General features: G+C 55.1%; 4 protein-coding genes across 5 annotated transcripts; 3 read left to right on the top strand and 1 right to left on the bottom strand.

Annotated features, from left to right (window-relative positions):
- Window positions 1–2,104, top strand: ESPNL (espin like). The gene has a single exon (XM_066326504.1). It carries the CDS (start codon window positions 108–110, stop codon window positions 1,761–1,763), a length of 1,656 nt encoding a protein of 551 aa, XP_066182601.1. The 5' UTR covers window positions 1–107; the 3' UTR covers window positions 1,764–2,104.
- A 29-nt stretch (window positions 2,105–2,133) lies between these two features.
- Window positions 2,134–6,014, top strand: KLHL30 (kelch like family member 30). The gene is made up of 7 exons (XM_066326068.1): window positions 2,134–3,402; window positions 3,484–3,652; window positions 3,838–3,924; window positions 4,138–4,293; window positions 4,387–4,575; window positions 5,139–5,284; window positions 5,591–6,014. The coding sequence occupies exons 1-7, from the start codon at window positions 2,251–2,253 to the stop codon at window positions 5,840–5,842; spliced, it is 2,151 nt and encodes a 716-aa protein (XP_066182165.1). The 5' UTR covers window positions 2,134–2,250; the 3' UTR covers window positions 5,843–6,014.
- A 521-nt stretch (window positions 6,015–6,535) lies between these two features.
- Window positions 6,536–8,437, top strand: LOC136365530 (erythroferrone-like). 2 transcript variants are annotated; one of them, XM_066326069.1, is made up of 6 exons: window positions 6,536–6,902; window positions 7,032–7,201; window positions 7,293–7,401; window positions 7,472–7,562; window positions 7,656–7,734; window positions 8,141–8,437. In XM_066326069.1, exons 1-6 carry the CDS (start codon window positions 6,593–6,595, stop codon window positions 8,420–8,422), a joined length of 1,041 nt encoding a protein of 346 aa, XP_066182166.1. In that variant the 5' UTR covers window positions 6,536–6,592; the 3' UTR covers window positions 8,423–8,437. The 2 variants fall into 2 exon arrangements, with proteins under 2 accessions (XP_066182166.1, XP_066182167.1); XM_066326070.1 differs by having other exon boundaries at window positions 6,546–6,902; window positions 8,064–8,370.
- A 2,733-nt stretch (window positions 8,438–11,170) lies between these two features.
- On the bottom strand, window positions 11,171–22,811 carry ILKAP (ILK associated serine/threonine phosphatase). The gene is given in 15 exon segments (XM_066326071.1): window positions 11,171–11,583; window positions 11,722–11,803; window positions 13,064–13,183; window positions 14,878–14,999; window positions 16,274–16,385; window positions 18,163–18,232; window positions 18,698–18,804; window positions 19,604–19,626; window positions 19,628–19,702; window positions 19,704–19,732; window positions 20,547–20,672; window positions 21,550–21,563; window positions 21,565–21,604; window positions 21,996–22,061; window positions 22,665–22,811. Coding segments are annotated over 15 exon segments (1,170 nt in total). The 5' UTR covers window positions 22,708–22,811; the 3' UTR covers window positions 11,171–11,442.
- Window positions 22,812–23,594: the final 783 nt, after the last annotated feature.

Below are 23,594 nucleotides of genomic sequence, written 5' to 3' on the forward strand. Positions count from 1 at the left end.
AGGTGTTGGGGTCCACCTCCCCTTGCTGCCCTCTCCCAGGAGGAGGCCCGCGCCTCTGCCCCCAGCAGCCGCCCGGCCCGGCAGGGGATGGAGCCCGGCAGGTCTCCATGCAGGAGCCCGGAGCTGAAGCTCCGCAAGCCCTCGCAGCGGGCCAGGATCCCGGCGCCCTTCCTCGCCCACTCGGTAGGTCGCTGGCTCGGCCCGCGGCCCCCGGCTCGTCCCCTCGGCGGCCGTACCCCTTCGAGCCCCCCATGACTCTATCCGCACAGGACGGGGCTCCTGGGCCGGCGAGGCCCCCCGGGCCGGACCCCGCGGAGATAGACGCGGAATCCCTGGTGCCCACGCACGATGAGCGGGGCCGGCTCATCCCCGAGTGGAAGCGGCAAGTGATGGTGCGGCGGCTCCGGGCCCGACTAGCGGACAAGGATCCTGCGGGAGGGCAGGTACGGGGGGCACGGGGAGCAGAGGGTGAGCGGCTGTCGGAAGTCGCTGACCGCCTCTCTCCGCAGGATGCAGGCTCCTGGAGCTTCTCGCCCTCCCACCAAGCCGTGCTGGGCCCGTTCGGGGAGCTGCTGACCGAGGCAGACCTTCATCAGTTGGAGAGGGCAGTGGAGAGCCTGCGGCTGCGGCGCCGTGGCGAGGTGTACCAGAGCGAGCTGCGGCGCCTGGTGCGGGAGCTCCGCGCCCTCTTGCCCGCCCCGCTGCTCAGCATCTCCGTCCGCAGCCCCCCGCCCGCTCCGGGGCAGCCCCTGCCCCTCTGGTGCAGCCGCCTGGCCGGCGCCGTCAACAGCCTGGCCGCGCTGCTGGGCAACGCCGAGGGGGTGTGGGGTCCCCGCGCTGCCGTCGCCGCGCCCGCCGCTCCCTCCGCTGTCCCCGCCGCCGGCGGGCATCCCCGGGAGCCGGGGGGCAGCCTGGCGCAGCGGGAGATCCGGGAGTGCGGGGTGTGCGTCAGCAGCCTGCGCGGCGCCTTCGAGCCCGCCTGGGGGGCCGCGGGGAGCGCGCCGGCCGCGGGCCGCGAGGCCGAGGCCGCCAGCGACTCGGGCATCAGCTGCGAGGAGGCGTTTTCCGACGCCGGCGGCGGCGGCTTCCCGCGGCAGGGGAAGGGGCCGGGGCCAGAGTGGGGCAGCCTGAGGAAGGAACGGATCGTGATGCTCTTCCTGAGCCACTGGAGACGCTCCGCTTACGCGCCCCTTCAGCCCACCGCCGGGGACCCTCGGGAGAAGGCGGGGAGCGGGGCGCGGGCGGCGGCGCGCCTGGCTCGGCAGAGAGCGGCCATCCAGAGGCTGCTGAGCGGCTGGAGGGACGCCGCCTCCCGCCGGCCCCCGCCGCCGCCCCCCGCCCGCACCCTGCTCTCCCCGGAGCAGTTCGTGTCGGCGGCGGGGGGCGGCCCGGCCGACTACGACAGCCTGTCGCTGGAGCTGTTCATGCTGGGCTATTTCCGCATCTTGGAGCAGGACCTGCCCCCCGAGGAGCGCCGAGGTCGCCACCTGCTCTGTTTCGAGGTGTTTGAGCAGCTGGGCCGGCACGGCTGGCGGGCGGTGCGGGCCTTCCACCGCGCCGTCATCGACGAGATCGCGGCCGGGCGGCGCGGCTGGCGCGACGGCTTCGACGACATCAAGGCACGGTACTTCGGGACTTCTCACGGCCCGGCCCAGTGGCAGGGGCAGGCCGGGGAGGAGGGGGACGAGATTTGTCGCTACATCGATCGCAGCTTCGCCTTTTGGAAGGAGAAGGAGGCCGAAATCTTCAGCCTGGAGGAGTGATGCCGAGGGGCCTTCGGAGGCCGCGGGCTGCAATAAAAACCTTCTCGATTCTGTACCAGCTGAGCGAGGCTTTCCGGGGCGGTGAAGAAAGCTGCTAAGCTGGGCGGGCCGCCTCAGCACCCCAGCTCCCCCTCTCCCCGGGCGGGTGTTCGCGCCTCGGCTGTCGCGGAGTGAGATAACGACCTATATTTATAGCGGCACCGGCGGTGCGAGCCAGAGGAGCGAGGAGGGGCATCGCGGAGACCCCCTGTGCTGCCGAAGGGGAGGAGGGAGGGTGCTGTGGGAGCTTGTCCCTCCACGCTCGGTGTCCAGCCTCCCCTTCGCGAGGGGGAAGCTTTCCTAGAGGCAACAGCGACGCGGGATGGGGCCACGACGAGGGTGGGCGGCGGCGAGAGCTCTGCCCGTGCGGTGCCTTTAAGAGCAGGGACCAGTGTCCAGGTGCCGCCTAAAAATAGCGAATACCCCTCGTCCCGGCTGATCCCGTGTCATGCGGCGTGTCCCTGCCCAGCGCCGGGACCGCGGTCCCTTCCCTCCCGCGGGCCGGCTGGGCTGGCCAGCGCTGCTGAGAGCAGGAGCGACTGCGCCGAGAGGGCTCAAATCACCCCGAAAATCATCCCCAAAGGTCCGGTCGCCACCCTCGGCAGGGCAGCTGCGGCGTGGTGAGAACACACGGCCACCGTGGGAGGGGGGCTGCGGGAAGCGCTTGTGCAGCCACTGCCGCCCGTGGCTCGGGTGCCGGGAAGGCGGGAGGGTGTCGCGGCAGGGGGAGAGGGAGACACCGTCGCCTTTTCCTAGCAGGGACACTCTGGTCTCCCGCTGCTCGGGCACTGCCCGCCTGCCAGGCCCCACGGCCATCCCCGGCACCATGGTGAGGAACATGGACGACTTTGACTTCTGCCTGCCTTCGCACGCCCAGGGCGTGCTGGAGGGGCTGCAGCAGTTCCGCACCAACCCCAAACTGGCCGACGTGACGCTGGTGGCGGGCGGGCGGGAGTTTCCCTGCCACCGAGGCATCCTGGCCCTCTGCAGCCACTACTTCTATGCCATGTTCTCCGGTGACTTTGCTGAGAGCATCGCAGCACGGGTGGAGCTAAAGGAAGTAGATCCCAGTGCGCTGGAGGTGCTGCTCGATTTTGCCTACACGGGAAAGGTCACCATCAACCAAGGCAATGTGGAGGGGCTGATGAGGACCTCCAGCCAGCTCCACTTCCCTGCTATCCAGAAGGTCTGCAGCCGCTACCTCCGGCAGCAGATGGATGCCACCAACTGCCTAGGTATCTGTGAGTTTGGTGAGAGCCATGGCTGCCCTGAGGTCTCCTCCAAGGCCTGGTCTTTCTTGCAGGAGAACTTTGAAGCCGTCTCTCTTCAGGAGGAGTTCCTCCAGCTCTCCAAGGAGAGGTTGGCTGTCTACCTCTCCAATGACCAGCTGCAGGTGCAGGAGGAGCGGAGCCTGGTTGAGGCTGTACTGCGCTGGGTACGCCACGACCCGGGATCCCGAGCCCAGTTCCTGCCGGAGCTGCTGGAGTTGACCCACCTTGTCTTACTGCCTGACCAGTACCTGCAGAACCTCCTTGCCACTGAGCCACTTGTTCGTGACTCGGATGCCAGCAAGGCCCTTGTGGCCCGATCCCGCACCACGGTGGGTACCCCCTTCCCCTAAATGCTGCTCCCTGAGCCAGGAAGGAGGAGCCTGATGGCCCCACCCTGGCCCCTTCATCAGGGGCAGAGTGGCACCGGTGCCCTGAAGAACCCCTCAAGCCCACCACAGAAGCTAGAGGAGGTGCTGGTGGTGGTTGGTGGCCGTGTGCTGGAGGATGGTGAGGATGAGGAGAGGGGGCTGGAAATGCCAGCTCCCACCAGGAACTTTGCCTTCTACAACCCCAAAAGCAGTAAGTGCTCCCCACTTCCTCCACCTTCCTCCATGTTAATTAACCATCTGTCTACCCAAAAGCCACCTCTTGCCAAACCAGTGTCAGTTTAGAGAGACACTGGTTGGGTTGGGCTTGAAATAGGGATGGCATAAAAAGTGCCATTGCCAGCTGTGGGGTCATTGCTTGGCTCTGCTGGGTTTCAGGGCGATGGATGGCTCTGCCTGACTTCCCTGATTACAACAAATGGGGCTTTTCCCTGGTGGCTCTGAACAACGATGTGTATGTCACAGGTCAGTGCCAGGGCTGTGAGTGCAGAGTGTGGGCTTCAAGGAGCAGGGATGGAGAACAGGGGACAATGATACGAGCATGAGGCACTGGTGTGGGGCCAGAGGCTCCTCTCTGAGCAAAATCCTCTCCTTACTGTCTGCTTGGACAAATCTGCCCCCTGGCAAGGAATACCCAGGGACAGTGCACGTGGAGAGGATTGACCTGTCCCTCTCTAGGTGGCTCCCGGGGGTCCCAGAATGACACGTGGTCAACAACACAGGCCTGGTGCTTCTGCCCCAGGGATGGTGTGTGGAATCCCATCGCTTCCATGCTGAGAGCCCGGACAAACCACACCAGCGCTGTCCTCAACGGTGAGATCTACGTCATCGGGGGTAAGGCTGCAAAGACCCTGTGGGTCCTGCTAGGGTGGGCTCCATGGGTGCCCCAGAGCAGCAGGGTGGCTGCAGTGTCCTGTCACCCTGCAGGGACGACAGTGGATGTGGTGGAGGTGGAGCGCTACGACCCCTACAACAAGAGCTGGTGTGCCATCAGCCCAGCCCTCAAGTATGTGAGCAATTTTGCAGCTGCCAGCTGCCTGGGCAAGCTCTATCTGGTGGGCTCCTGCGCTGTCAAGTACAACGCCCTCACTCTGCAGTGCTACAACCCTGTCCAAGGTGAGAGCTTACCCTGCTGCCACACCCCAGCAGTGCTGTCCCTGGGAGAGGGACTGAGGGGGACCCCCAGGCTGGTGACCAGCCCCAGACTGCCAGGCACGGTCCTGTGGGATGTGAGCAGGTGCTGACAGGGTGTGGTGATGGCTGTGGCACACGGCCCACAGCCCAGATGTGGCTCACAGCCCACAGCCCAGATGTGGCTGTTAGCAGCATGGACCTGAGTCACAGATGTGTGACACAGACCTGAGCTTCACTGGAGTGGAATCTAAAGCATTGGGGTGTGAGAGGCTGCCTGCCTTAGGAAGAAACTAATGCTCTGTGACAATGCCACCTTCTCAAGCAGACTCCTTCCTATCCCACAGCACCACTACAAACCACATCCCCACTCCCACTTTTTTTTATGTAAGACCCTGGACTGGACGGGGACTGTGGGTGCCAGTCTGCCTGGCTGGTCTGCCTCCTCCCTTTTGAATTCCCCCTGAAATAGCAATGCTTTTTTCAGCAACTGGCAGCTGCATCCAGAGCCAAGGGTGGGATGCACTGCTAATGACTGCTCCTTGCAGATCTGTGGAGTGTGATCACATCTCCCTTCATCCCCAAGTACCTCTCAGCCCCACGCTGTGCCACCCTGCGTGGGCTCATCTACCTCATCGGGGATAACACCAAGAAGGTCCACGTGTACAACCCAGAGGCCAACATCTGGCAGAAGGTGGGATGTGGGACCAGGCACGATCAGTCTCCCAGGGATATAGGGATGGTGTTCCCAGCTGCTTCCCCTCAGTGCCAGCTGCCCCCTTTCCTTCCTACCCACTCATTCCTTGGCTCTATTAGCACCTGCAGAGCTGAGGATGCCTCATTCCTTCCTTCCCTGCTCCCCATCACAAGGCAGCAGAGGCCCCAAACCCCACAGAAAGAAAAGATGTGGTAGGGGAACACATCTGGTGGGTCACCATGCTCTGTGGTGGGAGTAGGTCACCAAGGACTCCCTGCATTCCTCACCCTGTCCCTCACACAGGTGCAGCTCCTACACACCCTTCATGAGAATGGTGGGATGGTGGCACTGGGTGACCGGCTGTTTGTCACTGGTGGCCACTGGAAGGGCATGGACGGGGACTACCGGGTAGAGATGGAGGTGTATGACTGCACCAAGGACCTCTGGACGTGTGAGGGCTCCCTGCCCTGTCTCTGGCTCTTCCACAGCTCCTCCTCCATCTTCATTGACACCTCCAAGTGGACAGAAGCTTTCCAGGGTGACCATGGGTGGTAGGAGAGCCTGCCACCCTATGCATCCATGCTACCCCTTTTCTGCTGCCTGTTCAGGTTGGTGAGTGGAAAGTGGAAACCCCTGTGCCAGACCGGCTGGGGCATCAGAAGCATGTTCTCTCCCACCACTGCAGGGAAAAGGCTTTTCCTTATAAACACGCTTTGGTTAATGCTCTCTTCATTTGTGTGGTTGTTGTTGTTTTAGAACTGCATTTTCACCCCTCTCCAAAACCCTGAAGATTTTAGGGTTTTCAAGTCCTCCCAAAGTGTGGTTCATCCCACCAAAGCCTGACATTGCTACTTAGGGGCAGCAGGCTGTGCCCAATCCTGGTTTCTCTCCTGGGATACACAGCATGCACCCCAGGGAAGTGACCCATGGCCACGGTGAGGCAGCAGGCAGCGGGTGAGTCCCTGATGCTGCGGTGACTCCTGCCGCAGCCCTGCATCTCTGACGGCACCGGGGGCAGAGGGATGGCTGAGCACAAGCCCACACTTCCTCGACGGCTGGGCCCGCAGCCAGCACGGCTGGACGGCTCAGCTGTTCCACCTCCGCTTCGCTATTTTCGAAGCGTTAAAACCACGCAGCGCTGAGGAGCCCCTGGGGCGGGGTGCGCATCTCCCGCTCCAGGCGTCCCCGCCGCTCCCCACGGCCCACGCGAGGTTTGACCCGCGGGGAGGTCCCCGGTCCCCGAGGGCAGAGCCCAGCGGCGAGGCGGGCCCGAGGCGGGGCCGCCCTCCCGGTAGCGGCGGCGGGATGCGGCTGCCGGAGCTGTGCCTGCTGCTCCTCTACGCCGCTGCCACCGGCACCGAACCCCCGCGGGCGGCCCCGGGAGCAGCCGCGGGCCGTGGGGGGCTCGGGGCGGCCCGCGTGGACCCGCGGCAGGCGTGGATGCTGCTGGCCGGGAGCCCCGGGAGGGGGAGCGGCGATCGGGGCCGCGGCGGGACCGGGGCTCACACGGGAAAAGCAAGCTCGTCTGCCGCGCAGGCCGGCGGGACAGCGGCTGCCCCGGCCTCCCCCACGATGCCGGAGGAGCTGCTGAGAGAGCTGCAGCTCCTGCTCAGAGGTACCGGGGTGGGGGACCCGCGGTGAGAGCTGTGGGGACAGCAGGACAAGGCAAAGCAGGGCTGGGCAGCAGAGCCAGGGAAAGCGAAGGTTCCCTTCCTAACGTCAGACTCCGGGGTTTTGGGGTCAGGCATGGCAAAGATGCGCAGGACACCTGGGGAAGGGTGTAAGGAGGAGGAAAGCGGCAAAGGCAAGCCCCAGGCCAGGGCCCAGCGTCGTGTAGAAGCAGCCTTCCATTGCCAAACGCGTGAAGACGTTCCTGTGGAGCAGATGTGGCAGGAGCTGGGCTTGTTCTACATTGTAAGTGCCCAGCCTGCCCCTTCTCCCTGTCTGCAGGGACACCTGCCCTGGCACAGGGACTCCTTTTAACTCCAGCCATTCCCTACCCCAGCCTGAGAGGGAGGGGACGTTCCACCGTGGCCCAGGGCTGAACCTGACCAGCGGACAGTACACGGCCCCCATTGCAGGATACTACACCTTCAGCAGCACGCTGCACATCGGTGAGCCCTCAGACAGCCCCAGGGCCCTGGCGGGCAGTCTGGGCTGGCGCTCACCCCGTGCCTGTCACAGTGCGCAGGGAGCCGCGCAGGAAGGGGCAGGGATGCCGCGGGAGCCGCCTGCGAGTGCTGATCTGCGTGCAGTCCCGCTGCCAGCACAACAGGTACGGCAGGGCACGGCCAGGGAGGGGAGAATTCCAGCAGCCCTGGGAAAGGAGGGGCTTGCTCCCTCCAGCACTACCCTCCCTCTTGTGCAGCCATTTGGAGACCATATCCCGGCTGGAGAGCAGCGGTGACCGTTTCACCATCTCTGTCACGGGCACCCTTTACCTGCAGGTTAGTGCTGCGAGCTCCACTGGTGCCAGAACTGGGCAGGAAGGTGCCTTCCATGCCCCTAGCCCAGGGCTGCCCATCAGCTCTGCTTCTCGGTGATCTCCAAGCCCCAAAGACAGGCAGGGCAGAGCGCTGCTAGGGAACTTCAGCACAGACTGTGGCTGGGCTGCCCTTAAGGCTTTGTGCTGCTCTTTTCCCAGAAGAAGGGTAGGGGCAGCTCTTCCAGCTCTTGGTTGCTGTGTGCAGGGCAGAGCTCTCTTCTCAGCTCTGCCAGGCCATTCCTGGTGCCCAGGGGAGGTGTCCTGGTCCTGCTAACCCCTCTTTTCCCCCAGGCTGGGCAGTATGCCTCTGTTTTTGTGGACAACACGGCAGGCTCTCCCCTCACAGTTCAAAGTGGCTCTGATTTCAGTGCCATTCTGCTGGGAGTGTGAAGAGGCACCACACTGAACCTGGGCCAGAAGCAGCCATACCCCTCCCTCTGCCAGGCACCATCGTGTTTCCCTTGCTCAGCACCAAGCCTAAAGAAGACAATTTGCTCATGCAGGAAACTGCAGTCTGGTCTGATACTGCTCATGCTGCAGAACCAGCTGAAGATGAACAAAAGGTCATGATGATGATAATAAAGCAGCTTGACCAGGACTTTAAAGGCATTCACTTTTATCTAAAGGCTAGGCCTAGAAGTTTATCTTGAAAACAGTGCTGACAGTAGCAGCAGATGGTTGCCACCTCTCTAGGGCTCAGCTCCCACCGTGCCTGGTACAAAGCCCCACATGTCCATTTTTGCCCTTAGTGGACGCTTCCCTTTCCTGCCCAGACTTAGTCTCAGCAGCCCAAGCCAGATTATGTACTGCTTTAGCTGCCCTGCAGGGTATGAGCAGTGAAGCTTTGCTGGAAGGAGCTAACATCCTTTGCACTGATCATCAAAGCAAAGCCCTAATAACGCTGCACATTCAACTAAAGCAAATTCCTGTCCTGTGCTTTTCCACAGCAGGCACTCCCTGCCTGTGGCACAGGGCCCGGGCTGTGGGCAGCACAGATATGCTCTTTGCTCTGCCTGTGATAGCTGCCTGAGCTGAGCATGGGCACAAGCCTACGTGACCAAGCCAGGGCTGCAGGAGAAGCACCAGGAAGGCTAAGCGTTTGATTTCCTAGTAGCACTCAATACTGACTAAGTTGTGCCAGCACCACTGCAAGATAGCCTGAACTGTACCCAGCCCCACCTTCCCCCAGGGGTGTCTCTGGCCTTGCCTGCCCTTCCCCACGGGCTGCATCTCCTTGAGGAGCCTGGTGAAGGAGCTGTTAATACAGCAATTTATGGGTAGAGGAGTTTGGGTCTGGGGAGCAGGGGGGACAATCGCAATGCTGACTTCTCCCAGACAAAGAGAACTTGTCTCTGAGATCACTTCTGGCTGGTCAGGTGGGCAGCAGCTGTGGAACTTGGCCATGGCAGCACCTCCCAGTCCCCACACACAATAAGCCATGACAGCCCTGCTCTGATCAGCTGCCTCTCCTCCTTCTACCCACACCTGAGCAGGCAGAGAAAGACTCAGGGTCTGGAAGCAACACAGCTGTGAGCTGTCCTGTGCAGGTGAGACACCAAGAGCCCACTCCGCTCGACCACAAAACTGAAAAAAGTTATTAAGTCAGAGGTACTTGAAGGGTAATTCAAGAGTTGGAAGGGGACAGGAGCTCTGTCAGCCCCAAGGGACAGAACTGCACACAAAGCACTTGTGCATAGGCCACCCTAACATGGTCCTGGAGCTCTCCCCAGCAGCAGTACGCTGCTGAGCACTGAGACAAGGAGAGTGCTTTTTCAGGAAACTTCCTGCAGACCCCATCTCACCATGAAATTGAAGCAAACAGTTTGTCCTACTTCCACTAAAGCTGGGGCTGAGCCTGCTTTTCTACCTGGCTGTCTACCCCCAAGCACAGTGAGACCTGCTCCTTCCTTTTCCTCTTTGCCATGAAAAATGGACACTGAATGGTAATTAACTGTAGCATAACACTGCATATTCTGATCCTAGCTGGAGCTGTGCTTTCAGAACTTTTCCTAAAAGAAAAGCACATCGTAACAGGCAGGAGGGGAAAACAGCCAGAAAAGGACAAGCTAACACCTCACCAGCTCCAGCACTGGAATTCAGAGTGGCCTCCTGGAAGGAGCCCCTGAGCTGGACCATGGCTCAGCACTTGCAGCATGGCACAGTGCAAGAGGTGGAAAAAGGGGGAGCTGAGAAGGGAAAGCAAGTTACCTTTCTGAAATTTGCCATCAAAGTTTCTGTTGCCACAAACAGAAGCAACTCCATGCTACTCTGTCTGGGCTCTCCAAATGTGCCTTTCAAAAGTAGAAACAGGAGAGTGTGCTGCTAAAGGCATTCCCTCAGCTCATCCTGCAGCGCAGCCTTACATCAGAGTACACAGGAAGGCTGGGTACAGAACAAGCTGGCAGAGGACAAGCACTACCTAAATCTGTGCCAGTGGGCCACTTCCTTCCTCAGTCTTCTGTAGGAGATGCAGAGTCAGTATGCACCCTCAGACTAAGCCCATGAAGTGTAACTGGCTACTATTTCTGCTCTGTTGGAGCAGAAGTAGACATAAGATGGTCAAGCCACCTGCCCCAAACAGAACAGCCATCGTGTGCTCCAGCAAACATCCCAGCAGCTGGGATCATCTCCCAAAGTTCCAGGAATACAGAAGACAGAAAGGAGCCAGGAAAGCCTCACAGCCCTGCACAAAACAGGAGGCACCACCCTGCCCTTGCCCCCTTCCCCTGGAACTACAGCTGTGCCTCATCAGAGCAAGGAGGCAACCACAGTGCAGACCCCTCAGCTCACCCCCCTCACTGGCCCACTCACACACAGCGTGGGGAATTGGAAACTTAAATGCTCAGGTAGCCCAATCCATTTAGCTCTCATTCTGTCACTTGGTCTTAAGCCAAATTATCTCCGGAAAACAGCACACTGACTGCAGCAACAGCTGGTAGAGGCACTGAGACAGGATGAGATACCAGACACTTACTAGTACCTAAAACCTGAGATGCCTTTTCCTCAGATAGCACAGACAAGCACAGAGCCTGCCTGCAGCTCAGCTGCTTGAACAGTCCATTTGCTGAAAACACTTTTTCCAGAAAACACGAGCAAACTCCAGCCACTTTTTCCATACCAACACTGCAGTGAAACTCCAACACGTTCTGCAAGCACAGGGCAGGTATGCTGCTGCTCTGCAAGGGGTATTTGTGTCCCTCAGCTGCAGGCAACATCACAGCCCAGCTTCTGAGTCAAAAGATTTCCTACCCAGTGTGAAGAGGCCAGCCCATTCCACACCCCAAGCTGGTGGCTTGAGTCTGTATGGTACAGCCTGTCTGGGAGCTCCCACTGAGTCCTGGAACTCCAGATTCTCCCAGGGTCTTGCACAAAGCTCAAGGATATGGAGAGCAGAACTGTACCAATCCATTTAGCTTTCATTCTGTCACTTGGTCTTACACTTTCAGTATTTGAAACAGCTGGCAGAGCTCATACACCCAGATGCCTCCTGCTAGCACCCCCGCCAAGTGAATCTACTGCATTTCCCAAGACACTCGACCCTACTGCTCAGTGAGCTGAACCTATTAGAAAAACACCATCTTTATTTACACTGAAGAGCATCCAGCAGGACCCACCCTCCCCCAGGCACACATGCATGCACACAGACCTGTCCCTTCCCTTCCCTCCTCCCTCAGTGCTCTATCCGCACCACCATGACCGTGACGTTGTCGGCCGAGCCGCGCTGCACCGCCTTGTTGGCCAGCCTGTTACACGCCGCCTCGTAACGAGCGTCTGCTTCCAGCTTCCCCTCTCTCATCTGGATATTCTTGTCCTGTTGGGACACAGGAATTGGATTGCTCCCAGCAGAGGTGTTTTCCAAGCACCAGGGAGCAAGGGAGGGCAGTGTGGCAGAAGCCCATTTCACGCCCTCTGCACTGACAGACCCAGCCCCACACCGCCTGCTCCTCACCTCCAGGCAGGACACAATGAAGTTCACAGCTTCTTCTGGTGTAAAGACTTTAAAGAGGCCATCACACGCTATCAGAATGAACCTGGAAATCAAGGGGAGACAGGTTCCAAGGCTGAATTTTTGGCTCCCCAGCTTGCAAATCCCTCCAATTTATTTTATGAACATCCATGCTTGGATCCAAAGAGAAGATGCCATAAAAGCTCATCTGAAAATCCCTCAGGATCTACCATTCATGGCAATTCAAAATACAGGACAAGGAGCCAAGCAACTAATATCAGACCTAGATCAGGACATCCTGGCTGCCCTGCAACACTGGCAAGATGATATATGATCCTGATCAAATTCCCCATTGTTTCTCTAAGAATTGCTTCTTTCCTTTGAGTTCTTTTCATTCATGTATTTTCCCTGTGAAACAGCTAATGCAAAGGAATAGAGAAACAAATCTGAATCCCTCATGAACATCACTTCATATCTCTACACTCCTGAGGTATGTGGTAATTTAAATATGCAAATTCAAAAGAAAAGCACTTGACACAACCGTGATCAGAAAACTTTGACAGAAAATATTGCCACAGGCTGCAGAAGGTTGAGGAGATACGAAGCCCAAGGCAAGGACAGCATCCCCCTCAGGAAGGGGAGACAGCCTGCTGTGCACTCCCTGCCTGCAGAGGGAATTGTATTAAGCAGGAGCCCTAACCAGGGTCACCAGGATAGGGAAAACTTCAACCAATGTACAGAAGTGGTCAGTCTGCACATGCCTCTGAAGGCATCACTTCAGTGCCTGATACGCAAGAGTATCTTTAGAAATATTTTAGTGGATCACTTGATATGGAGCTCTAATCCCAGAAAAAGCAGCAGTACTGGGTTACACTCTCACCTCTGAGAGTCTGCAGGGCCATAGTGACACGAAAGCTCACTGCAATTTGTCGTTGCCAATCATATAATGAAAAAGTATCTTAAATCTTCAAATATCAGAGCTGAACGCTAAAGTATTTATGAACACTACAGCTGCTAGAAACAACTCTGGGACAGGAGACCCAAGAACTCAACTCTGAACAAACTGCTTGGACACTGGTTTGTGAACTTAATCAGAGCACAGTGGACAACTAAGGCTTGTGTATGCCATTGCTATGAGGCTGGTTCCTCCAAGAGGAGAGCTGCAGCATTATCCCACTGTTCTGATAAGGAACAGAAGCAGAGAGATATCAGCAATAAAAGCATCCTCTAATTCTGGGGGGATCAGTCTGAAGTGCCTTGGCTCTCACAGCAGAGCAAACAGGGTTGTGCAGCTTCTGCCGAGCAGAGCCGGGACAGACACCCCCCATGCAAGGACACACTTTACCTGTCATTGTGTGTGAGTTGGCAGCGTTTGATATCTGGCACAGAGATAACACCACAGCGTTTGTACTGGCCATCCCCAATGGAGCGGGAAACCTCCAGCACTCCCAGGACTCTGCCGTCCCTGCACAAGGAAAGAGAACACTGAGAGCCCTCCCCACGTGTGTATTTCACTGCACTGCCTGATGGGGACGCTTCTACATCCATCTGCTTGTACAAATAACGCCCCACTTCCCCAGCAAGCTCAAATCTTCCCTTCAAGGTCTCCTTCCCTTTCTGTATGTTTGTGTGAAGCTCTGGGAAACAAGTGAGGGGGAGGAGGAAATTAAGTCAGGAGACTTAAAAGCTGTTTTCTGTCACCCTGCCCTAAGTCAAGTTCTGCTTAAGCTAGCAAACTGAGGCAGTAAGAGTTATATGTGAGCTGAACTCTTAGTGGCATAGTTTGAATAGAGATTATTTTTTGGCAAGATATCCAGCAAACTGCTCTTCAGTAGAAGTAGAGTGGCAGAGGCAAGAGGTCTGAGTCAGGAGCCCCTCCTGTGTCCTGTCTGAGGACACCAATCCTTACAGACTGGCTCAGCTGCAGGCAGCTCCCAGGAGTGAGAAACATGGCATGTTCTTCTCCTGATCATTTGGCCTTTAGTAACCACTGATTGCAGCAAGCAGTTCTGTGAAACCTAAGTTACAACATCCCTTAGGAAATGGCTATGGTTTGTTAAACTTTTCTAATTAACCAAGCTCCCTCGAGAAACAGCTTCCCACACTTCATCTTTCCAACAATCAATCACCTTCTCCCCAAAAAGGCTCTTCTGGGCCCTCGGGGAATACACAAAGCTCATTCATCTCATAGCCCATGCAGCCCCACTTGAGATAAAAGCAAGAAGCAAGGCATGTCACAGAGAAGAGATCTGATACACACACTTTGTGCCTTATCTCTTGGGCCCAAAGTATTGAACTGCAAGCAGTGGGAGAGGCTCCCAGGCAGTCAGGGACCAGCTCTGAAAGGAGCTAACAGACACTGGGCCATCTCTTTGCCATGTGCAAAGAGAGATCAGTGCTTAAAGCAGCAGCAAGTGCTCCCCAGAGATAAGGGGAACAAAGCACTCCAGACACAGCAGCAGAACAGAACTGAGCCCACCCCTCTCCACCCTGAGTGCGATTTGCCTGCACAGGCATGAAGATCCTTCACCTGCACTGAGTCTTCTCTTTGTGAAGATGCCACTAAATCAAGAAACAGACTTCAAAGAAGAGAGAGAACTTAGCCAGGGAGGTAAGACTCAGCTGTTGTGTTTAGCACCAGCTCCCCAAACAACCAAATTCCTTTTTGCACAGAACACTAAGATGTAAGAGCATTCTGGCTCCAGAAAGCTCCCTCCCTCAGTGCATCAGCTAACCCCAGGGGAGCAACATCAAACTGACATCGAGGGCTTTTTGTGCTCTCAAACCATGCCCCCTCTCACAGGACAAGGGGAGAGGAGTCATGCTGCAAGGGAATGAGCACAATGTTCAGCATCACAGTGTGCAGAAAGCAGTGACTTCTTCAACAATCCAATCCAGCTCTGTAGGTCAAGCTTAAGCATGCCTATGCTGGTATTTCACACAGGTCCTGTCTTTGCCATCTGAAGGCTCTGGGAACCATCAACCAGCTCCAGTAACTGAATCCTTACAGGCCTCAGGCACCACTCTGCCTCCCACAGGCAGCAACAGATTCTCTCAACTAGGATGCATACTGGGCTCAGGAAGCTTCAAAACCTCAATGCTCAGGCCCAAAATCAGGCTAGGGCTCAGATGAGCTCATTCACACCCTCAGGCACTCACCTGACGTTTCCCCCAGCTTTCTGTATCCGCATCCTCTCCTCGTACTGGGTGGGGTTATGCTCCTTACTGAGGCTTAAGGCTGTGTGCTTCTGACTCTCCTCATTGTAACGACACAGGATCGCCTGTGCTGACAAAAGACCAGCATCAAACAACAACATAGCTGCAGCCACAGCTTCTTGAGAGACAGCCCCAAACTGGGGTGAGTGGTCCTACATCAGGCCAGTGATGTTTCTCAGGGCTCATTCCTACGCAGGAGGTGCTGCTCAGTACTTTTATCAGTGACCTGGATGCAAGTGCTGAATGCACCATTACCAAGTTTGCTGATGATCCCAAACTGGGAGTGCTGTGGAGGGACAAGAGGCCAACAGAGGGATCTGCACACAGATACACCACTGGGCAATGCCAGAGGGATCTGCACACAGATACACCACTGGGCAATGCCAGTGGGATCTGCACACTGATACACCACTGGGCAATGCCAGAGGGAGCTGCACAGATACACCACTGGGCAATGCCAGTGGCACAGAATTAGTAAGTCCAGCTGCTGGATTCTGCACCCAGAGTGAGCTGGGTGAGGAGTGGCTGGGGAGCAGCACTGCTGGAAGGACCTGGGGGTGCTGCTTAGCAGCAGCTCAGGAGAAACCAAGGCCAGGAGGGCAAATGCCATCCTGGGGGCACCTGACACAGCATGGGCAGGGGTCAGGGAGGGGATCAGGGTCTGGCTGTGCTCAGCACTGGGGGGCCTCACCCAGAGCCCTCAGGGTCAGAGATGATGGGGAGGTGCTGGAGTGTGTCCACAAGAGGAGAACGACTCTGGGGCTGGAAGGTATGACCTGGGAGGAGGCTGAGGGCTCTGGGTTTGTCTGGTTTGGAGAGAAGGAGGCTGAGGGACAACCTTATCCTTCCTGAGGAGGGAGCATGGAGAGGGAAGTGCTGATCTCAAAGCAGGGCCAAGGGAGGTTCAGGCTGGACATTAGGAAGTGTTTCTTTATAGAGCACATAATCAAATACTGCACCAGGCTTCCTGGAGAGGGGGTTGATACCCCAGACTGTCAGTGTTTAAGAGACATCTGAGTGAGCAATGGTGTAACTTTAGGGCAGCCCTGAGTTGGTCAAGGCAGTTGGACCAGATGGTTGTTGTAGGTCCCTTCCAACTGAAATGTTCAAATATTCTCTTCTTGATACTGTGAGATATTTAGCACCATCAGGAGAGAGCTTTCACACACCACTGTTTTACACTACAAGAGACAACACAGAAGTACTCTGTACCCACCCAAAATAAGATGCTTTGTAGGAGCAGTTGAGTAGCTCATGACAACTCAGACATCCCAAACAAACCAACCCACAGAGCTCTGGTCAGAAAACAGATGCCATCAGTGGTCTCCACTGCGCTTACCCGGCTGTCCCCGAGGTTGGCTATGTAGAGAATATTGTCCACAGCTAAGACACAAGTAGCTGTGGAGCCATCCTTCCATGCTGGCTTCCTGAAGAGAACCAAAATGAGATTACTGAAGGGGAAAAACAGCACATAGGAAGTTACAGAGTGCTCTTGGGGACTCAAAGAAGCATCCTGTGCCAACACACAGCAATCAGGTAGCACAAGCCCACAGCAGCTGCCTGCTGGCAGCTCAGGTTGGTGATAAACAGCAAACTGGACAAGGACAGAGGAACTACACAGACTACAGATTTCTGAATGCACAGCCAATGCCCAGATGGTGTAATCCTGCCAACCACAGCTCCCACACCAACTCTTCTTCACACTCAGCACCAAGCAAACCTCATATGTGAGCAGAAGAGACTCAGCCCTGACAGCTGCCCAAAAGCAATAGCATCACAAGCAAACAAGCACCCCACACTCCTCCTTGGGAAGCCTCTTCTTTGCAGCCAAAGGAATGCACAGCCAACTCTGCAGCAGAAACGCCTTTCTGCTTACATTTTTTCCCTTTTTTCACAGTATCTCTGCCTCCTTCCCCACCTCAGCCCTCACCATCCCACCTCAGCAGCACCACCACTTGCTCACTCTCCTCCTATTTCACTTCCTGTAGTTAAGCTTTTATCTCTAGAGCTCTAGGTAAAATGAGAAGCATTTCTTAGATTACAGCTGTCAGACTACTCCTATCCACAAAAAAGCCTGGCTATGATGCCATTCTTCACTGAAATCAGCTTTGAGAGACTAATTTCTAGACATATTTCACCCAGTTTTTCCTTACTTTGAAAGTGTGGCTGAATGAACATGATTCACTTCACCATCAATACAACTATTGCTAGCAGTCCTTTGTCTTAAGTCATGTTTCTGACCAGGAGCTGGTTTGAGGAAGACACTATTGTGACAGACTCAGGAAAGCATCTTCCTTTTGCCTGGTCAAACTTCTTGTTCTGATTAGGCTTAAGAGACTCAGCCAGTTTGCAATTTACTTAAAATTGAAAGTTTTCAGGGAATCGCAGAATCAAATGCATTAACAGTCTCTACATCTGTGGTAGAGGCATCACTGTGAAATAGTAACAGTAAAAAAAACCAAACCAAATGTCTGTAAAGCATTGGTAACAAAGTGACTGTATTTGAAATGCAATCTGCATCTTCCATAGTGCACACAGTGGGTGTGTCAATTCAGGAGAGAGGGAGGGAAGGTCAGGGTGCTTGGCACTCCATTCCAGCTGCAAGGCAGGCTGCCATTTACCCCACAGAGAGACAGTCTTCAACAACATCTGTTTTCTAAAGAGTTACAAAAACGAGATTTAAATTTACATTGGGAGATGGAGGTCTTTCAACACAGGGCATTAAAAGCTACCTCAGGGATGTGTTCCAGCCTGGCAAGCACAGCTCTAAAGAAAACTTAGTGGCCTCTACAGATTCCCTCCTTCCACAGGCTGGTGCCATCAACTGAGTGATCCCATCTCAGGCAGTATGGGACAAATCCTTTCAGCAACATGACAAGTCTTTAAAAAGAAGGCAAACAAGATGCCCTGATAAGGACAGAGGTGATCATTGGACCTGCTTTGCTTCCTTCCTTCATGAGGAACATGTATTTTAGTCTAAGGGATCCTACAGACTGCTTACTGTAGAGTAAGACCAGAACATGCCATGATCTAGTTTTACAAGCATTCAGCTGGCAGAGCCACAGCCTGGCACAGTGGGGCTGTGTGGAGTTTTGCCAAAGCACAGGCATGACACAAAGAAGTAGTTTCCTTTGTCTTGCTCACAACCCAGACCTCAAAGAAGCACATCAAGAAATATAAATGAACACAAAGTATTTGTACTTACTGGCTAGATGCCTGCTTAGAAACTCTTCATCTGTGTGCTTGAAGGTGTCCAAAAGGCATCTCTTCACAGTTTTCTCCACACTGGCTACTTCACCTGTCAGAGAAGACAGCAACTAAGCTCCAAGTAAACATATCTGATCTATCCTAGTCTGTCCCTTTGCTCACCCAACACTCAGTCAGGCACTGGATCTCCTGGACTCTGCAGAGTAGCTGAGGCACATCTAGGCTTACCCCACCAGAACTCTACATAGTAGTGTATGTGGAGAGTTTATGACATAAACCTCTCCACCACAGGAGTATTTCACACCCTGATGTGGCACTGCCAAAACTGGCAATAGAACATCTCACACTTGTTTAGAGAGCTCACAATTGGTTACTTGCACCCTTGTGCCAAAAAGCCTTCCAGCCCTCTTCCCCAGAAGACACAGAAGTCTTGAAGCCCTCTGGGAATAATGGATGGGTACTGTAGGACTACCACCCCACACGATCAGTTTCCCTTATCCACTGCCAAGGCAGAAAGGTGATGGTTGTCCTACAGCCCTTATTCCACTCCTCTCACCTTTCGGAAACTTCTTGATCAGGTTTTGGTGTAGATTTTGTGCTGCAAATTTTGAGGCTCGGACTCCCCCATGGCCATCAAAAACAGCGAAGTACGAGACACGTGTGCTGTGTGAGGGAACAAAAAGTGGCAGAAAAGGCTAAGAAAGGCCAGGGAATGGGATCCAGTACATCCCTCTCTGTAATACCCTGCCCTGTGTCAGCCAGACCGAAAATCCCACACTCCAAGGCACAAAAAGGTAGCAGGTCTCTGAGTTCATATATTCAGCATTTACATGGTTTACATGTTCCAGCATTGAGCTGAGAACTTTCTTGTAATTTTCAACTCAAGAAAATGAAGGGCTAAAGGGTTTACAGACCTTCACTTGGCATAAAAGCAGATAAACATTTTACCTCAAGGACACTACAACTGTCCAGCATTACAGACATCAGTCTAGCCAATTCTACAGTACCTTCCATGCCTAAGCTTGTTCCAACTATGCTACAGACAAAAAGTTGGATCTCTCAGAACACAAATCTCTTGGACAGTACTATTTCAGAAGCTAAATCCAGTATCAGGGTGATGCTTGAGGACATTCGTTTAATTTTTACATACCCACTTATATTTGGGTAAGAGAGGATGGACAACTAGAGTTATCAGGCCCTCAGGAAGTCAGTGACTGAATCCACTAAGCATCCTTCAAAGGGAGGTTTTTTGTACACACCAGCCCTGTGAATTGCCTGGGAACACAGCCAGCTGATGATTCACCCCAGGTCTCCCAGTAACAAGGCCAAACCTTGCACTACAAAACAGGCAGACAAGAGCATAGGTGTTCAAAGCAAAAGGATCATCTCATAGGCTTAGCTGAAGCAAGCTGGAGCTCCCTCAGCCCCAGGATGGCTGTTCTGGCAGTTGGGGCCCACTTACATCTGGGAGGGCAGAGGCCGGCATTTCCTCGGTGATATCGTTCAAGATGACATGTGCATCCTGTATGTCTTCCTCTCACCCTTTTCTCTCTGCCACATAAACCCTTCAGTCCAAAATGCCCCACTGATCCTAAAGGGGAACAAAGCAGCACAAAAGCATGCAAATCAAACTCCTATCTCCTCAGCTCAGGCTAAAAACCACTAAGTTCTCAGCTTTCAGAGCCCTGTCCTGGCAGTGCAGCCCTCATACCACAACAAAACATCCACCATCTACTGCTAGGACATGTTTATTTTGTAACATGGGTTTTTACGTGTCTCCAAGGCCAGCAGCTCTAAAAGCAGCCTGCTGGGCACTGGACAGGACCCTTACCAAACAGGAACAGGGGACTGGGTGGGCAGAGGAAGCACGTGGCACTGAACCAGCAGATTAAGTAGAGCTACAGCTTTAAAGAGTGCACTAAGGACAGGAAATCCAGGCCTGATGGCCTCAGGACATGTCCTTTCCTTTTTACCCCTGAACACGCCTTACTCCCAAAGCTGCAATGCAGCACTCAGGCACTGAAGCCAATGGCCCTGTATGTAACAAGCCCGTCTCTCCCCCTCCCTGGCATCCTTAGCAGCCAGCAGAGACAACTGTGGATGTGGCCAAAGTGGTGTGGATCCAGCCTTACAGAGGTTCCACACCCAATCCCCCTCTCGGCAGCACAAGCACTAGTCCTGCCAGTGCTGAGGTGCCTGCTGCTCAGCAGGGACAGTAAGATGGCCCAGGTGAAGGAGGCAGACAGAGCCAGGATGCTCGGGGAGCCCCCACAGCAGTTTGTTTCCTACAAGAGGCTGCAAAGGCAAGCAGACTGAAGAGCCAAAGCTCAGCTTTGCTCTGGACTTACTCAGCCCAACGCCAAAAGTACAAATCGAGTACATTTGTTTTCAAATTGTCTGAAAACCTTTACAAACTTTCTTTTCCACAAGTTCTTCCCTGCCATTCTTCTCTTCCTCCTCCTCCAAGGACTTTCTCTTCTGCCCTTTCTCTTGGCTCCCTGCTGATGAGAGTTGCTTAGTAGCACTGGAGGCTGAAAGAAAGCAAAAATGCAAGTGGCACAAGTGTTCCAGGACTGTTTTACTTGCATAATTTCAGCAGCAAGTCCTTTTATACCAAAACACTCAGGAGTGCAGGCTCACACACTTACACAGCATTAAGTGACCACAGTCATTACTGAACAACCCACAGGTTTATTCCTTGACTACCAGCACTTTTTTTTTTTTTTTCCCAGTTAATTGCTCAGGATGTTAATGTTACAGGCTGGAAAAATTCTGTGCTGTTATTATTATTATTATTTTCCTCTATGATCTCTACCCACAACAATACAAAGAAATTTATTTTATTACTCTGAATGTGCATATTTTTTAAAGTTTTTAGAATAAAGGGTTTAGAAGAAGGCTACAAATTGAAGCTAGCAAGCAAAACCTGATGTCAGAACTCTGGCTTCATCCTTCTGGAGATTTAAGCCCTTATAGGTATAGTGAACCATCTCAGCTCCTCCCAGGTGACAGCAAGCACACGGCTGCATGCAAAAAGCCCTGCCAGAGCAGCAGTCTGGGTTTGAAGTCATTTTCAGCAAGGAACAAGGAGGCAGCCTATGCCTACAGCAGAAAAGCAGCCAGGACAGTGGCTGCACCAGGCCACTTTCCCTCCCAAAGCAGGAAGCTTTCAGAGAATAAGGGTCTCCAAAAGACAGGAATGTACTTCTGGGAACAGGCCTAATTTTAAGATTCAGAATCCTGATTTAAGCAATTGGGGCACAAATTGCCATGACAAGTGTCAGCCAATCTGGACTGGAGAAACAAGCACCAGGTTAACTTGCTATGTGTGCAACACAACAGGCTGAATTGTGAGCTTTTCCCAGAGGGGTGGCTCAGCAGAGGCTGATGAGGGACACAGCTCCTTACCTGGGTCACCGCTGGGCTGGTGGGAGGCCATCAAAGAGCAAAGAGCCTTCTTTTCCTGGAGCACAAGAAGACAGAAATAACTAAATACCTTTGTTTCTTTCAGGGAATAATGCTTTGCCTATATCTCTCCTGAGGTGAAGAAATTATGCCAGTTTATCAAAGAGAGCCAAATTTCTTGTACTTCTTTGGTCGGGCAAATCCAGGCTTTGCATTTGTTCCAAGGAACATTTTCATGGAATTTTTTATAGAATATATGGAGAACATCCATAACCCCTGGTTATAAGAAACCAAACAGGATGCAGCTGGTCTGCATGCAGCACTGATAACCCTGCTGTCTTTATTCTGTCTAACAAAGAGAACAGGATTTACACACATTTCATCTGAAAGAGATGCTGATGCAGAAAACACAGAAAACCAAACAAATGGCAGGAACAGAGCACCCATACCTGAGTCAGCACTGCTGGATGGTGGGAGATCATCAAACAGAAGAGGCCCTTTATGGGCATCTTTCCCTGCAAGGCACCAGGGCAGAGTAAGGAACCACTGCAAGCACTCCTGGGGGCAGCTGTTCTAAAAGGACTGTCCCCAAGCCAGCCGAGGAGTGGTAAACCAGGAGAGCCTTCCTTCCATCTTTAATTTTAGCAGCTGCTACACAAGCAAAATTACCAGCTGCCTGGGGCTGAGGTGAACTTTTGTCTTGAGAACAGATTTTGGGGTTTTTTGGCTAACAATCCACTAAGCTAGCATCCCTCAGCTGCACAACGAGGGGAAAGGCTCCAATATGGTCTAAACCACAAAGAACTGCAGTTCATACAGAACATGCAAAAACACGGACTAAACTGCAGCGGAGCGAGTCCCACAGGAAAAAAAAAAAAAAAAAAAAAAAAAACACAAAACCCACCAAACCCGGCAATTTCTCCAGCGATTTTGTACCCGTCCCTCACCCGCCCCTTGCCCTCAAGCTCCCTGTGGCGGCGGCCTGGCTGCGCGCGGAGCCACGCTGCTCACGGCCGAGCTGCAGCAGCCCGGGGGCCCGCAGCCCGTCAGGTGAGGCCACGGGCCGAGGCCGGCCAGGCCCGAAGGACAGCGCGGGCCCGAGCGGGTCGCGGCCTCACCCGCGGCGGCGCCGGGCTCGGGCAGGTCCCCGAACAGATCCATCGCCGCCGCTCGCTCCCGCCCGCCCCGGCGCCGGCCCAATCCGCACCCGCGGAGGGCCGGAAATGGGCCCGCGCCTCGGCGGCAGCGGAAGAGCCGCGCTGGCCCCGCCCACAGGAGCACGTGCTCGCCCCTCCACCAATCGCAAGCGGGGCTGCCCTGTCAGTCAGTGCCGTGGCCCCGCCCCCTACCCCGCGGGGTTGAGTAGGCCCGCGAGGGGGCGCGTCGTCAATGGCGGAGGCTCCGCTCCCGCCCTCAGCTCGCCTCCCCCCTCAGCTCGCCTCCCGCCCCTCCCCGCTGCCCCCCGCCAGCCCCGGAGAGGACGCTCAGCTCAGGGAATTGCGTTAAATGCGACATTTATTTCAGAACCGAACAAGCCTCACGTGCGCACGGACGGCCAGGACCCGCAGTACTGCCCCCCTAGCACACGGCAGGGAGTGCCGGCGGGAACCGGAGAGCGGGGAGTGCGGCCTCCCTCCTCCCCTGGCCCCAGCTGCCCGCCGGTGCCCGCCTGCCTTCCGTGCCACCCGCTGCCTGTGGAATTTCCCTTCCGGCTGGGCTTAGAGTCATGCTCGAACCTCCGGTTTGCATTTCTTGCCGAGGGGAGGTGCGCCAGGGCCGTGACGAGGAGCGCGGTGCCGGTCAGAGCGCTGCTGGTAAGATAGCAAATGGCCCGTGTGCCGCATCCAGCGGGCAGCTCTGTTTCCCTCGGCTCCGACCTCCAGCCGAGCCGTCTGCTCTGCAGGTTTGCTGGCCTCAGGCACGGTTCGGCTCTGGCTGGAGGACGCCCTTCAGCTGGCTGCGTCTTGTCTGTGGCACAGGCAGCACCACACACAGCCCTGGGCAGCGAACCTGTGTCTGGTCCCTGACAGACACTAGTCCCGTCTCTG

This window comes from Sylvia atricapilla, chromosome 10, assembly GCF_009819655.1.
Source record: "Sylvia atricapilla isolate bSylAtr1 chromosome 10, bSylAtr1.pri, whole genome shotgun sequence".
NCBI lineage: Eukaryota > Metazoa > Chordata > Aves > Passeriformes > Sylviidae > Sylvia > Sylvia atricapilla.

Bases quoted from the DNA above. Each gene is read 5' to 3' on its own strand.
- ESPNL (XM_066326504.1), top strand. From the start codon at position 108: ATGCAGGAGCCCGGAGCTGAAGCTCCGCAAGCCCTCGCAGCGGGCCAG.
- KLHL30 (XM_066326068.1), top strand. From the start codon at position 2,251: ATGCGGCGTGTCCCTGCCCAGCGCCGGGACCGCGGTCCCTTCCCTCCC. The intron at 3,403-3,483 runs GTGGGTACCCCC...CCCCTTCATCAG, and splicing joins TGGCCCGATCCCGCACCACG to GGGCAGAGTGGCACCGGTGC. The intron at 5,285-5,590 runs GTGGGATGTGGG...TCCCTCACACAG, and splicing joins AGGCCAACATCTGGCAGAAG to GTGCAGCTCCTACACACCCT.
- LOC136365530 (XM_066326069.1), top strand. From the start codon at position 6,593: ATGCGGCTGCCGGAGCTGTGCCTGCTGCTCCTCTACGCCGCTGCCACC. The intron at 7,202-7,292 runs GTAAGTGCCCAG...TCCCTACCCCAG, and splicing joins AGCTGGGCTTGTTCTACATT to CCTGAGAGGGAGGGGACGTT. The intron at 7,402-7,471 runs GTGAGCCCTCAG...TGCCTGTCACAG, and splicing joins CAGCAGCACGCTGCACATCG to TGCGCAGGGAGCCGCGCAGG.